The sequence below is a fragment of the Salvelinus fontinalis genome, chromosome 16 (genome assembly GCF_029448725.1).
Source record: "Salvelinus fontinalis isolate EN_2023a chromosome 16, ASM2944872v1, whole genome shotgun sequence".
Lineage (NCBI taxonomy): Eukaryota > Metazoa > Chordata > Actinopteri > Salmoniformes > Salmonidae > Salvelinus > Salvelinus fontinalis.
Genome location: NC_074680.1, coordinates 17,471,680 through 17,486,761, shown reverse-complemented (window position 1 = coordinate 17,486,761; position 15,082 = coordinate 17,471,680). Strand labels below are relative to the sequence as shown.

The 15,082-nt window shown below is 44.9% G+C and overlaps 1 protein-coding gene across 1 annotated transcript; it reads right to left on the bottom strand.

Moving 5' to 3' along the window:
* Window positions 1–475: 475 nt before the first annotated feature.
* LOC129812740 (uncharacterized protein C14orf28 homolog) lies at window positions 476–6,777 on the bottom strand. The gene is made up of 6 exons (XM_055864571.1): window positions 6,539–6,777; window positions 5,139–5,663; window positions 2,902–2,991; window positions 2,676–2,810; window positions 2,243–2,437; window positions 476–2,133 (listed from the first exon to the last, which is right to left on the bottom strand). The coding sequence occupies exons 1-5, from the start codon at window positions 6,622–6,624 to the stop codon at window positions 2,254–2,256; spliced, it is 1,020 nt and encodes a 339-aa protein (XP_055720546.1). The 5' UTR covers window positions 6,625–6,777; the 3' UTR covers window positions 476–2,133; window positions 2,243–2,253.
* Window positions 6,778–15,082: the final 8,305 nt, after the last annotated feature.

The window sequence follows — 15,082 nt, the reverse complement described above, 5'->3', positions numbered from 1 at the left end:
AAACTGCAAAATGAAGGGATGTATAGCTAAATGTGAAGTTATTTAAGAAAAATAAGTGTGTACTTTTATCATGCCCTAACCATGTCTTGTTTTGCCACCACTCACCAAAGTGCTTGTTTTACTTATGAATGCAGAGGGAATACTAAAATCAAGTCTGGAAAAGTCATTTGAAACTGATGTCATTGTTAGCCAAATTACCACTGCTTCTTTTACATTTCCCATGAGTGTCTGAACTGGCTTACGGTGATAATGTTGAATTCTATATCCTGTGGATTATTACTGGAACTACAAGAATCTTGATGTAGAAGCTGTATCTTTTTCCAAAATGTTATCATGCTTTGATTGAACATACATTTTAGCCAGTTTGTGTGTGCCGTCGTACCCAGTTAAAATTAATAAATGCCTGCCTTAAAGGTACGCTGTTCTTTGGCTCGTTTCTTAGTTATGGTGCACACGAGCAACGAAAACAAACACGTTCGCATATAAAATTTGTATTGGTTTAAAAAAAAGAATTAAGAATGAAAGCATAGATACACACATGAACAAGTATTTTTGCTCTAAGAGTTTCATTATGTAGTTCTGTCAAGAATGAAATTGTACACTGATAAATTGCCAAAAGGCACAATGTGATGGTTCAATGCTCTGTTCATTTCTAAATGATCAAATGCATTACAAAATCACATTTGTATACTAATATTTACAGGTTTGACATCTTTAGATTGGGATGTAATTTACCTTATTGAATTGTGCAGGATATCATATGATACTATGAAAGGCAAACAAGCAAGCACTCAAGAAGCACTTCTGTAATGTCACTGTGCTGGGGTACTTGTAATTACTGACATTTAAGACAGAACTGATTTTATACAATTATTGGAGCATGTATTCTAACAATCACTGACATGTTCACTTCCATCAAGTAGTCAGCAGCATACCACTGCCGGCTTGCTTCTGAAGCTAAACAGGGTTGGTCCTGGTCAGTCCCTGGATGGGAGACCAGATGCTGCTGGAAGTGGTGTTGGAGGGCCAATAGGAGGCACTCTTTCCTCTGGTCTAAAAATTATCCCAATGCCCCAGGGCAGTGACTGGGGACACTGCCCTGTGTACGGTGCCGTCTTTTGGATGGGATGTTAAACGGGTGTCCTGACTGAGGTCATTAAAGATCCTATGGCACTTAGCGTAAGAGTAGGGGTGTGAACCCTGGTGTCCTGGCTAAAATTCCCAATCTGGCCTTCAAACCATCAGCCACCTAATAATCCCGTTTACAATTGGCTCATTCATCCCCCTCTCCCCTGTAACTATTCCCCAGGTCGTTGCTGTAAATGAGAATGTGTTCTCAGTCAACTTACCTGGTAAAATAATGGATAAATTAAAAAAAAACATGGACAACTTAAAACAAGCAAGTAAATCAAGGATAATGATTGAATTTCCACAAAATACAAAGCAATACTTAAATGGTTTCAAACTACAGTGGAAATAGTATTTAAAAAAGCACCAGTTTAATCTGAAGTCAGGGCTGGTATGCACAAATAGATTGTAGTATTGTACCAACTCTCACAGAAGCTTTGCTGGTCTAGCTTATATACCCTGTTGACAAGTCTACATCAAAGTTGAATTAGCTGAATTTGCTTCTCTGAATGCCATCCCACCCAAGAGAACACACTGCAAGCAAACCTTTCAACAAACATTTATGCAGTAAAGCTATGAGTTCATTCTTCAATATGCATACCTGCCCAGAACTACTATAGTTCATACATATATTCTTGGATTCCAAGCATGCCCAAAGAGAAGATGCACTTATCACTTTGCACACAGTTTCAGATTCAACAGTAAGGCAAAATAGAGCACATCATTTCAAAAATAATCTTAAAGTATAAAACAGAAGAAGGAAGTTGTTGACATGTCATTAAAATATGATTGTGCTAAACAAAAAGTTATGGTATGTTCTCACTGAGGAATGAAAGACAAAACCATGATTAACCAAATGTAAGGTAAAGGATTATTTTTCTGTGAATTAAGGGAAACAAAAAGAATGACAGGAAGGTGTAAGTATAGGTGAGCAATTTTCTAAAGATTCCTTTCTATTAGTGCTGTTGAGTGTCTCCCTCCTTCCTTCCGTGTCCCGTCAGGATCCTGGTGACAAAGTTGGGGTTAATTCAATTTTGGTTCAATTCTATTTCTGGAGAATTTTAATTCAAGTAAGTAATGAAAAATGGATCTGACCCCATCCCTGTTTGGTTACCTTTGTGCACCTCATTTGTCTGAGGCGCGGATGTAGACAAGGGAAGAGAGCAGCAGGAGTTCAGGGGGCTTGTTTAACAGGATCAGATTGTCGCTCCTCAGCCCGTCATAGTGCATCCAGTAGCCGTCTATCTGGAAGGCTGCAGAGTAGTGATGCTCTTCCTTGTTGAAGAGCGTGGCGCCTTCCAGTGAGTACCTATTGAAAAGCAGAGACGGTTGTATTTTTTAGCATGTTAAAAACCAGTCTCGGTTACCAGAAAACACTTAATGAAATCAATGAAAATAGCAAAGTACAAGCAAGGAGGTTACTGTTTCAACAAAATAAAAAAACAGACTGCCGATATTGACATTAAATGAACAACCAGGGAGAAAAAGAACAGCATCAGACAATGAGGCTGGGATTGGAGTCCTCCTGCTCTACATGGTTTCCTTACCTGTGTTGGGACAGAGCCAGATGGTAAGGAACGTAGGACAGCTCCTCAGACTTCCATAGCTGCATGTTGAGAATGACAAAAGGAGGTGGGCCATGGCAGAAGACCCTCTGAGAAAACTCCCTCAACCCATTACACCTGCAGAACAGACAGGAAATCAGTCAGCATCATAGAAAAGACCAGGAGAGATTATAGGATATGATGCTTCAACATTCACATTATGTCTCACCCCAGTTCTTTGCAGAGAATAATTTTGGGACAGAAGAACTCCTCCACCGCTGACTGAATGGGATCTCTATGGGGCAGCTCATGAGGAGGACTGGGAAAGAAGAACAAGTGTAAGAAGTCAGACTCTGAACACCATGTAGTTAGGGTTAGCTCTAACCACCACCAGTATCAGGCTACATAGATGCATTTACACAAACCTAATTCATAATTTTAATCTCCACCAGAAAGAAAAGCACCTATGAAAACGACTGAAATAGTTGGGATTTGGTAATAGGTATAGTCCACTGTCTAAATATAGCCCACGTGGGTAAACATACCTTTATAAGGCTCTGGCAGAGATTGAACCAGAGCTGTTTAGAAACCAACTGCTCTCTTCATTATTTTCTACTGCGAGCCAGGATTATGCTCAATTCTTTCCAATTCAAGTAGTAAACAGGATACAGAATTGCAATATAATTGAATTTAGTGAAATTCAAATGCCTCTTCTATTCAACACTGAGTGTATAAAACATTAGGAAAACCTTCCTAATATTGAGTTGTACACCCTTTTGCCGTCAGAACAGAATCAATTTGTTGGGGCATGGACTCCACAAAGGTGTCGAAAGCGTTCAACAGGGATGCTGGCCCATATTGACTCAAATGCTTCCCACAGTTGTGTCAAGTTGGCTGGATGTCCTTTGGGTGGTGGACCATTCTTTATACACACGGGAAACTGTTGAGTGAAAAACCCTTCAGAATTTTGGCAGATGCCCTTTATTTACTCCCCTAGAGTCAGACGAACTCGTGGATACCATTTTTGTGTCTCTGTGTCCAGTACAAAAGGAAGTTAATAGGAGTCAATCACCACCTTCCGGAGACACCTGAAACCCCACCTCTTTAAGGAATACCTAGGATAGGATAAAGTAATCCTTCTAACCCCCCCCCTTAAAAGAGTTAGATGCACTATTGTAAAGTGGTTGTTCCACTGGATATCATAAGGTGAATGCACCAATTTGTAAGTCGCTCTGGATAAGAGCGTCTGCTAAATGACTTAAATGTAATGTAAATGTAAGTTAGAGGTAGTTTTGCGAGCCAATGCTAACTAGCATTCACAATGACTGGAAGTCTATGGGTATCTACTAGCCTAAAGGCATCTGCCAAAATCCCGAAGAATACCTTTAACCTGTCTCCTTCCCTTCATCTACACTGATTAAAGTGGATACAACAAGTGACATCAATAAGGGATCATAGCTTTCACCTGGATTCACCTGGTCAGTCTGTGATGGAAAGAGCAGGTGTTTCTAATGTTTTGTACACTCAGAGTATATTATGTGTAGGTCTATACAAATATACATCTTGTATATAAAACATCAAGCATGTCATTATATACATTCATATAAAATATTGATGAAACAATCGATAAAAAACAACAAAAAAAACACTTAATTCACTGAGAATATATTACATGAAAGAACAACACTCCAAGTCGCATCTTCTGGCCTTTGACCATTTACTTGGATTCCTTACATCGTAATCATTGTTAAGAGGTTTTTGTGCAAATCGAACATTAGCTACTATATTTATTGAATACTATATAAATCCTATAAATTTAAATGGCCAATTAGGGTGCAATCAACAAATTGTAGAAATGCTTATGTTTCTAACTACAAACAATTTCAGAACAATCGGAGATGGTGGGTGTCAAAATCTTTTATGTGCTTTTTGAAGTGGAACAACCCACCTGCCAGATTCAATTAAACTCTTATGTTCTATGACTTCGTGGAATTTCTTTGAATTGCACGGAATTAAAAATTCTACTTCCTGCCACTCAAACTCTGCAACATGTGGGGTGTGGCCAATTCAATTTCAACTCATGAGTTGAATGGGAGTCAATTCTAAAATTCGGAATTGAGCACAACCCTGCTGTGAGCATTATAGACAGCTGGGCCTTATTTTAGTCAAGCAGCGAGTCAAAGGGGAGAAATAAAAGCTTCTTGAAGACAGGTGTAGACCAGCTGTCCAGAAGAATTAGCAAAGCAAGCAATAGAAACAGGGAAGGCCCTCCCATTTGGACATAGTCCAGTTCACCCCACTGAACTAATTGAGTTCATACTTTATTTGTAGTAACTAACTATTAATTTCTATACTAATGAAGGATCACTGTAATCTGATCAGAAACTCTGGGAGATAAGGAACAAAGAAAATCCTCCCACACTGACCAGCTATCAAACTTAGACTTACAGCCTCTGCCTCTCTTACTTGATGTTGATGGTTCTCTGTAAGAACTCCTGGAAGCGAGCAGGACAGCTCCAGTTGGTGCATAGGCTCTCCTGCATAGTGGACAGCATTGTCTCTAAGTTCTTGGTGAAGTTCTCATGTTCGTTACCAAACAGGTCGATCTCCAACGCTGCATGGTGGATCACTGAGCGGTACTGCCTCTTGGACATCCTGTCCCAGATCCACAGCATCTTAACGGTGGTGTAGTCATACGAGTCCATCAGGTAGAGGAAATGCTCTACAAACTGCCTGCCCAGAAAGATGCCCACCTCCCGGGGAAAGCTGTGGTTGTCTCTCAGTATTATATAGAGGATCATGAGGAACCCATCAATTGTGCAGGTGTTCTTTAGGCTTATCTTAACATACAGAGGGGTGCATGAGATGGCCCTCCTCCCCGCCCTGATGGTGTAGACACCCCCCCATGGGAGCACAGGCCTCCAAAAGGAACGGTCCTCTTCTTCATTGTTGTTGATGGATGCACGGATCTCCTCAAACAAAGTCTTTGTCCTAAGGAGACAACATGAAGGTATAAGTTATCATTCTCCTAGGCTAAGGAGTGAAGTTGATTTTAAGCACAGAGCGAGGCTCACCTTATATCCTCAATCCTAAATCTTCCTTATGACTAATAAGGGTTTTCCTGTATGGTCTTGATGAAGGAAGGTATTCATCATTTACTAAATGCCTAATTCATTAAAGTACAAATGAGTGTACTGCAAAACATCCCTCAAGCCAGAGCCCAAGGGATCACCTTGTAAACGTTAGCAAGCAAACTGTCTGATGATGACATGCACATTTGCAATGCAATCCCAGGTAAATTACATAAAATGTTATGTTACATGCTTCGTAAACAACAGGTGTAGACTAACAGTGAAATGCTTACAGTGCAGAGAATAAGAAAGATAAATAGAAAAATAATAACACGAGGAATAAATACAGCTAACGTTAGTTACATTTAAAAAAATATATTATCAGTTTTTAAGTCAGCATTGTTATTGTAGTCAACATAATTTGATAAATTGAATAGAAAATGAACATGGCAGCTAACGTCAGTTAGCTATAATTAATACTCTTGTACGCAAACTGCAACACACGTCATGGTATACGCCATCTGACGTTAGTTGGCAGACCATTAGGCTAGTTAAGTACCTCCATTGTAACTAGCTAGTATTAACGCTAGCTAGCTTTGAATATAGCTAATTAGATAGTTAGCTACCTAGCTAAGTGCAGCCTTCTAAAACCTAGTGTTGATGCGTTTAGTTGTCGATGCAATATTGAATACTGTTGATGTCGGTTAATCTACTGTTTGGCAAGATATTTAGTTATTGGTTTGCTAGCCTAGCTAGCTAGCCCCGCCAATGAAATTTAGCTAGCTAACGCGTTACCTTTCAATTTGCAGATTATCTTCGGTACTTGAAATTAGGGTTCTGAGGTCTTCTGTGTCGGTCAAAATGCAGAATTTGCTCTCCATCGTTCTCTGTATTTCTTCATGTCTTAATTCAGGCCAACAGCCACAAATCCTTATATGACCACTACTAGTATTTTCTATAACCCTCGAGAAAGCTTCAAAACATCCTGAGCAATGTCAAGTTACGCCCACATTCATTGTTTTGTTAAGATTTTTTTTTTCAGGAGTGCAATGCTGCCACCTGCTGTCTGGAATATCTTTGCTTTTCATGAGATTTTCCACACATCTGCCTCCTCCTCCAGAAGAGGCGCGCAGAGGTGTACATTTTATTGCGTCCTCTGTGGTAGGGGTTTAGTATGATTTTAAGACGCATGTGATTGGCCAACAGTTCCTGCCCTCAACTCAGACTGTTCTCTGGTAGGTTGACCGCATTGACAGCAACACAAATGACTCCACCCACTAGTATCATCGTCTTTAGTTACTTATGCCAATATTCTTAGAAGTTTTTATGGCCATATCGAAAAATTGTACGAGCATTATTGATGTGGGCTACGCTAGCATCGTAGCTCATTTACAACATTACCACCATCAGTAATCAGAATCAAAACCCAGTCAGAGTGAAGAGACAAGCTGAGAGAGAGACTGAGAGGTCATGATCAGATGAGCTCCTGCATTTTTCAGCATGTTCTTAAAAAAGATAGATTTAGAGTTAGGTAAACTTGGACTTTTTTGTCAGGAACATATACAGGATACTACCCTCTACAACATAACCTTCACTCCAAATCAAAACCCACAACCTGGTTTTGGACGTAATTACGGAATCACCTGGAAGGTTTTCAACTACCTAAGATTATTATTTCAACGCTATACAGCAAATGCTCTGGGAAAACAACAGAAACCTGAAAACATCATCCAACCTGGAACTGAGTGAGTAATGTTAAGTCTGAAGCTATATTTTATTTCCAAAAGCCAAGAAGAAAAATACATTACATTAACTTTATAAGGATTGCATGCTAAATTAAGACTGCCAAGCTTGATACAACTTCAATTAGTCCTGATGTGTAAAGTGAGAATGTCAAAGCCCTTTAGCCCAACAATGGCAGGAGAATTGAACAGTCTACTCCAACCAAACCGAAAGGCCTTAGAAGCTGCCTCCTGCTGTTCAGAGGTAATTCAAATACAGTAAAGAATGATAAGGCAAGAAAAGATCACAAAATGAAGCTCCTTATGAAAAATCAAGAGACACTTTTTGCTGACTATTATAAACATGGGAACATCAGCAACCTTCCACACAAACCATCCCCTGGCATGGCACAGTGCTATATTAGTTAAGAGAGGTGTTGTTAACGAGGGGTGGAAACTCAGGATACTAGACAACGAGGACTCCTGAGTCAGCTAATATAAGTCTCTATAAGTCTGGAACAGTAATGGTACAGGGCAACCCAAAACCGTTTTACCTGGACTTTCACCTAATCAAAGACTTGGCCCAGCAGGAGAAGCTCTCCCTTGAGAAAGGTACCACCACCCCGAGCGGGTCAGACCAGACCTCGTGTTATATAAACCCACAGATGAGCAACCCCAAGCGGAAAGCCAACCTCCCAGGACAGAGTACTACTCCCTCAATGAAATTAAGGATACATTTACCCGGCCTCCCGGGTGGCGCAGTGGTCTAGGGCACTGCATCACAGTGCTAACTGCGCCACCAGAGTCTCTGGGTTCGCGCCCAGGCTCTGTAGCAGCCGGCCGCGACCGGGAGGTCCGTGGGGCGACGCACAATTGGCATAGCGTCGTCCGGGGTAGGGAGGGTTTGGCCGGTAGGGATATCCTTGTCTCATCGCGCTCCAGCGACTCCTGTGGCGGGCCGGGCGCAGTGCGCGCCAACCAAGGGGGCCAGGTACACGGTGTTTCCTCCGACACATTGGTGCGGCTGGCTTCCGGGTTGGAGGCGCGCTGTGTTAAGAAGCAGTACGGCTGGTTGGGTTGTGCTTCGGAGGACGCATGGCTTTCGACCTTCGTCTCTCCCGAGCCCGTACGGGAGTTGTAGCGATGAGACAAGGTAGTAATTACTAGCGATTGGATACCACGGAAATTGGGGAGAAAATGGGATAAAAAAAAAAGGATACATTTACCCAGCTGGAGGTAAGGCAGGTGGAGCTGGAACAGCAGGTGTTTACTCTCCAGTCAGTACAGACCCAGACAGCACAACAACAACCCCTTAACCAGACCCGGAGAGCTGTAGGTGGAAAGAGACATATCTGCACTCTGGACTCTGGTGAGACAACTTCAAAAATATAAAGAGCAGGAGAAGAACAGATCACTAGAGGTGAGGATCAGACTGCTAGAGGATAGGTTGAGGGGGATGGCATGTGACAGAGAACAACCCACAACCCACTGAGGACCAACTAGGTTCACCTAGCCACATAATAATACACACAGGCACAAATGACCTGAGAACACAGCAGGAAAGGGTGGCCACAGCACTGAAGGGAGTGATTGAAATAACCACTTGTGCATTGGGGGAAAGTAGAAGAAGGTATCTCCACCCTGCTACCATGAAAAGACTTCCACCCTGCTACCATACAGTGGGTAAACTCAAGTATTTCCCATGACTGTGCCTCAAAACCAAATGTTTTCCTGGCCCACCACTCCACCCTGGTCTTGAACAGCCTCTATGACCAGGTCCACCTATACAAGGCAGCAGTGCCCACCTTCGCCCGGACTCTAAAGGACATCGCTCTCAAACGTAGCCCCAACACTTCACACAGGAGCAACAGATCAATAGACACCCCGCCCAGACCAGCGAGACACTCTCCCAGACCTGCGGGACCCCCCCCGGACCTACACATAGAGGACCCACGCCGAGAGGACCTACATCCAGACCACAACACCACCAGCCACAAACACACCCCCACCCCAACCAATCAACATCCCCCCAAGTCATCCATGCCCACACCCCATTTAGGCTCCCTCAGATCAGACCTATGCCCTTCCTGCCCACCCCATGCACCCCACCCCTGCAAAGAGGGCCTCAACCTGGAAGTCACACATACGCCCAGGCCGTGAGCGGGCAAACAGGCCCAACCCCCACTCTTACACTAGCCCAACCCCCACTCTTACACTAGCCCAAGCCAATGGCATGTACCAGATGCTCAGCAGGCTTTGGTCACATTTACTGACCTGAGGCCAAACCACACGACCAGCAACATTGGACACTTTATGGAGCACAAAGCCTTCACTATCTCATCCTGGAATATCCAAGGCCTGTGGTCATCTGCCTTTGACCTAAAGAGCAGGAACCTGGATTTCATCAAAGAAATCACAAATACAGGCATTGTCATTCTACAAGAAACCTGGTATAGAGGAGACGGACCCACTGGTTGCCCTCTAGGTTACAGAACGCTGGTCGTACCATCCACCAAACTACCAGGTGTGAAACAGGGAAGGGACTCAGGGGGTATGCTAATTTGGTATAGAGCAGACCTAACTCACTCCATTAAATTCATCAAAACAGGAACATTTTACATTTGGCTAGAAATTCAAAAGGAAAATATCTTAACAGAGAAAAATGTCCTCCTGTGTGCTACCTATATCCCCCCACTAGGATACCCATACTTTAATGAAGACAGCTTCTCCATCCTGGAGGGGGAAATCAATCGTTTCCAGGCCCAGGGACATGTACTAGTCTGTGGCAACCTAACTGCCAGAACCGGACAAGAACCTGACACTCTGAGCACACATGGGGCCAAACTCCTGCCTGGAGGTGACAGCATTCCTTCCCCCATATGCCCCAACTATGACAGCATAACCAACAAAAACGGGTCACAACTCCTGCAACTCTGTCACACGCTAGGTATGTACATAGTCAATGGTAGGCTTCAAGGGGACTCATATGGTAGGTACACCTATAGCTCATCTCTTGGCAGTAGCACTCTAGACTACTTTATCACTGACCTCAACCCAGAGTCTCTCAGAGTGTTCACAGTCAGCCCACTGACACCCCTATCAGACCACAGCAAAATCACAGTCTACTTAAACAGAGCAATACTCAATCATGAGGCATCAAAGCCAAAGGAACTGAGTAATATTAAGAAATGCTATAGATGGAAGGAATGTAGTTTGGAAACCTACCAAAAAACAATCCCTTTTAGATAACTTCCTGGATAAAACGTTCCACTGTAATAGTGAAGGTGTAAACTTGGCAGTAGAAAATCTTAACAGTATATTTGACCTCTCAGCTTCCCTATCAAATCTAAAAATCTCAAATAGAAAACCGAAGGAAATTAACAACAATGACAAATAGTTTGATGGAGAATGCAAAAATCTAAGAAAGAAATTGAGAAACCTGTCCAACCAAAAACATAGACACCCGGAAAACCTGAGTCTACAGCCTTCACTATGGTGAATCACTAAAACAATACAGAAATACACTATGGAAAAAGAATGAACAGTACGTCAGAAATCAGCTCAATGTAATTCAATGTTCAGCTCAATGTAATGTAATCCATCGACTCTAACCACTTCTGGGAAAATTGGAAAACACTAAACAAACAACAACACGAAGACTTGTCCATCCAAAATGGAGATGTATGGGTAAACCACTTCTATCTTTTTGGCTCTATAACAAAGAACAAACAGCAAAAACATATACACGATCAAATACAAATCTTAGAATCAACTATTAAAGGCTACCAGAACCCACTGGATTCTCCAATTACCTTGAATGAGCTACAGGACCAAATAAAAACCCTCCAACCCAAAAAGGCATGTGGGGTTTGTCACGTTCCTGACCTATTTATGTTAGTTTTTGTGTGTTAGTTGGTCAGGACGTGAGGTTGGGTGGGCATTCTATGTTATCTGTTTCTATGTTGGTTTCGGTTTGCCTGGTATGGCTCTTGATTAGAGGCAGGTGGTTTGCGTTTGCCTCTAATTAAGAGTCATATTTAGGTAGGGCATTCTCACTGTTTGTTTGTGGGTGATTGTCTCCTGTGTCAGTATGTTTGTTCGTACCACACTGGACTGTAGCGTTTGTTTGTTTCGTTTCGATGTCGTCTGTTTCCTGTACGTAAGTTTATGTTTAGTTATGTAAGTTTATGTTCAGGTTTCGTCAACGTCGTTTTGTTATTTTGTAGTTTGGAAAGTGTTTTGTTTCGTTTCGTGTTTTGCCATCATCGTTGTTAATAAAGATGGCTTATTTTCCTAAAGCTGCGTTTTGGTCCGTCAATCCACCACACGATCGTTACAGAATCACCCACCAAGCTAAGACCAAGCGGCAAAGGGAAACTAAACGGAGTAAAGGACAGGAGAGAAACAAGGATTTCTGGACTTGGGAGGAAATATTGGACGGGAGAGGTCCATGGGCACAGCAGGGAGAATATCGCCGTCCCAAAGCTGAGCTGGAGGCACGGAGGAGAGCAGAGGCTACCTGGGAGAGGAACCGGAGCTATGAGGGAACGCGTCTGGCACGGAAGCCGAAAAAGCCCGTAAGTAATTCCCAAAAATTTCTTGGGGGGGGGCTAGGAGATAGTGGGCCAAGGGCAGGTAGGAGACCTGCGCCCACTTCCCAGGCTTACCGTGGAGAGCGGGAGTACGGGCAGGCGCCGTGTTACGCAGTAGAGCGCACGGTGTCTCCTGTACGAGTGCATAGCCCAGTGCGGGTTATTCCACCTCCCCGCACTGGGAGGGCTAGATTGGGTATTGAGCCAGGTGTCATGAGGCCGGCTCAACGCGTCTGGTCTCCAGTGCGTCTCCTCGGGCCGGCATACATGGCACCGGCCTTACGCATGGTTTCTCCGGTTCGCCTACATAGGCCGGTGCGGGTTATTCCACCTCCCCGCACTGGTCGGGCAACCGGGAGCATTCAACCAGGTAAGGTTGGGCAAGCTCAATGCTCAAGAGTGCCAGTACGCCTCCACGGTCCGGTATTTCCGGCACCACCTCCCCGCCCCAGCCTAGTACCTACAGTGTATACACTACGCACTAGGCTACCAGTGCTTATCCTGAGCCCTGTTCCTCCTCCACGCACTCTCCCTGTAGTGCGTGTATCTAGCCCGGTGCCTCCAGTTCCGGCCCCACGCACTAAGCTACCAGTGCGTCTCCAGAGCCCTGTACACACTGTATATTCTCCCCCTACTAATCCTGATGTGCTTGTCCTCAGCCCGGCGTCACCAGTGCCGGTACCACGCATCAGGGATAGAGTAGGCTTTGAGAATACAGTGTGCCCTGTCCCTGCTCCCCGCACTAGTAGGAAGGTGCTTATCATTAGCACGGTGCCTCCAGTTCCGGCACCACGCACCAGGTCTACAGTGCGCCGTATCCGGCCAGAGCCATCCGTCTCCCCAGCGCCATCTGAGCCATCCGTCTCCCCAGCGCCATCTGAGCCATCCGTCTCCCCAGCGCCATCTGAGCCATCCGTCTCCCCAGCGCCGTCTGAGCCATCCGTCTCCCCAGCGCCGTCTGAGCCATCCGTCTGCCAGGAGCCTGCAAAGCCGCCCGTCTGCCATGAGCCTGCAAAGCCGCCCGTCTGCCATGGGCCTACAGAGCCGTCAGCCAGACAGGAGCCGCTAGAGCCATCAGCCAGACAGGAGCCGCTAGAGCCGTCAGCCAGACAGGATCCGCCAGAGCCGCCAACCAGACAGGATCTGCCAGAGCCGCCAACCAGACAGGATCTGCCAGAGCCGCCAACCAGACAGGATCTGCCAGAGCCGCCAACCAGACAGGATCTGCCAGAGCCGCCAACCAGACAGGATCTGCCAGAGCCGTCAGAGAGCCATGAGCAGCCAGAGCCGTCAGAGAGCCATGAGCAGCCAGAGCCGTCAGAGAGCCATGAGCAGCCAGAGCCGTCAGAGTGCCATGAGCAGCCAGAGCCGTCAGAGAGCCATGAGCAGCCAGAGCCGTCAGAGAGCCATGAGCAGCCAGAGCCGTCAGAGAGCCATGAGCAGCCAGAGCCGTCAGAGCGCCATGAGCGTCGAGAGCCGTCAGCCTGCCATGAGCGTCGAGAGCCGTCAGCCTGCCATGAGCGTCGAGAGCCGTCAGCCTGCCATGAGCGTCGAGAGCCGTCAGCCTGCCATGAGCGTCGAGAGCCGTCAGCCTGCCATGAGCGTCGAGAGCCGTCAGCCTGCCATGAGCGTCGAGAGCCGTCAGCCTGCCATGAGCGTCGAGAGCCGTCAGCCAGCCATGAGCGTCGAGATTCGTCAGTCAGCCATGAGCTGCCCTTCAGCCTGAAAAGGCTGGATACCCAGAACTGCCCATCAGTCCAGAGCTGTCTCTCTGTCCGGAGCTGCCTTTCAGTCCGGAGTTGCCCCTCTATCCTAATCTCCCTCTCTATCTTTATCTACCTCTATAGTCTTATCTATCCCTCTGTCTTGGTTTATCTCTCTGTCCCGGTATTGTCATTATTAGATATGTTATTAGGAGGATTTTGTGGGGGAAGTAAGAGGGTGGACATTCTTGAAGGGAGGGGGCTAGGATGGATTATGGTGGGGTGGGAACCGCGCCCGGAGCCTGAGCCACCACCGTGGTTAGATGCCCACCCAGACCCTCCCCTAGACTTTGTGCTGGTGCGTCCGGAGTTCGCACCTTGTGGGGGGGGGTACTGTCACGTTCCTGACCTATTTATGTTAGTTTTTGTGTGTTAGTTGGTCAGGACGTGAGGTTGGGTGGGCATTCTATGTTATCTGTTTCTATGTTGGTTTCGGTTTGCCTGGTATGGCTCTTGATTAGAGGCAGGTGGTTTGCGTTTGCCTCTAATTAAGAGTCATATTTAGGTAGGGCATTCTCACTGTTTGTTTGTGGGTGATTGTCTCCTGTGTCAGTATGTTTGTTCGTACCACACTGGACTGTAGCGTTTGTTTGTTTCGTTTCGATGTCGTCTGTTTCCTGTACGTAAGTTTATGTTTAGTTATGTAAGTTTATGTTCAGGTTTCGTCAACGTCGTTTTGTTATTTTGTAGTTTGGAAAGTGTTTTGTTTCGTTTCGTGTTTTGCCATCATCGTTGTTAATAAAGATGGCTTATTTTCCTAAAGCTGCGTTTTGGTCCGTCAATCCACCACACGATCGTTACAGGGTTGATATTATCCTCAATGTAATTATATATATATAATTATATATATATATATATATATATACAGACAACAAATTCCAATTGGCTATACTAAAACTCTTTAACATCATCCTTAGCTCTGGCATCTTCCCCAATATTTGGAACCAAGGACTGATCACCCCAATCCATAAAAGTGGAGACAAATTTGACCCCAACAACTACCATGGGATATGCGTCAACAATAACTTTGGGGAAATCCTCTGTATTATCATTAACAGCAGAATCGTACATTTCCTCAGTGAAAACAATGTACTGAGCAAATGTCAAATTGTCTTTTTACCAAATGATCGTACGACAGACCACGTATTCACCCTGCACACCCTAATTGACAAACAAACAAGGGATGAGACAGGGATGCAGCTTAAGCCCCACCCTCTTCAACATATATATCAACGAATAGGTACGGGCACTAGAAAAGTCTGC

Bases quoted from the DNA above. Each gene is read 5' to 3' on its own strand.
- LOC129812740 (XM_055864571.1), bottom strand. From the start codon at position 6,624: ATGGAGAGCAAATTCTGCATTTTGACCGACACAGAAGACCTCAGAACC. The intron at 5,664-6,538 runs GTAACGCGTTAG...TTGTCTCCTTAG, and splicing joins GATAATCTGCAAATTGAAAG to GACAAAGACTTTGTTTGAGG. The intron at 2,811-2,901 runs GTGAGACATAAT...TCTGTTCTGCAG, and splicing joins ATTCTCTGCAAAGAACTGGG to GTGTAATGGGTTGAGGGAGT.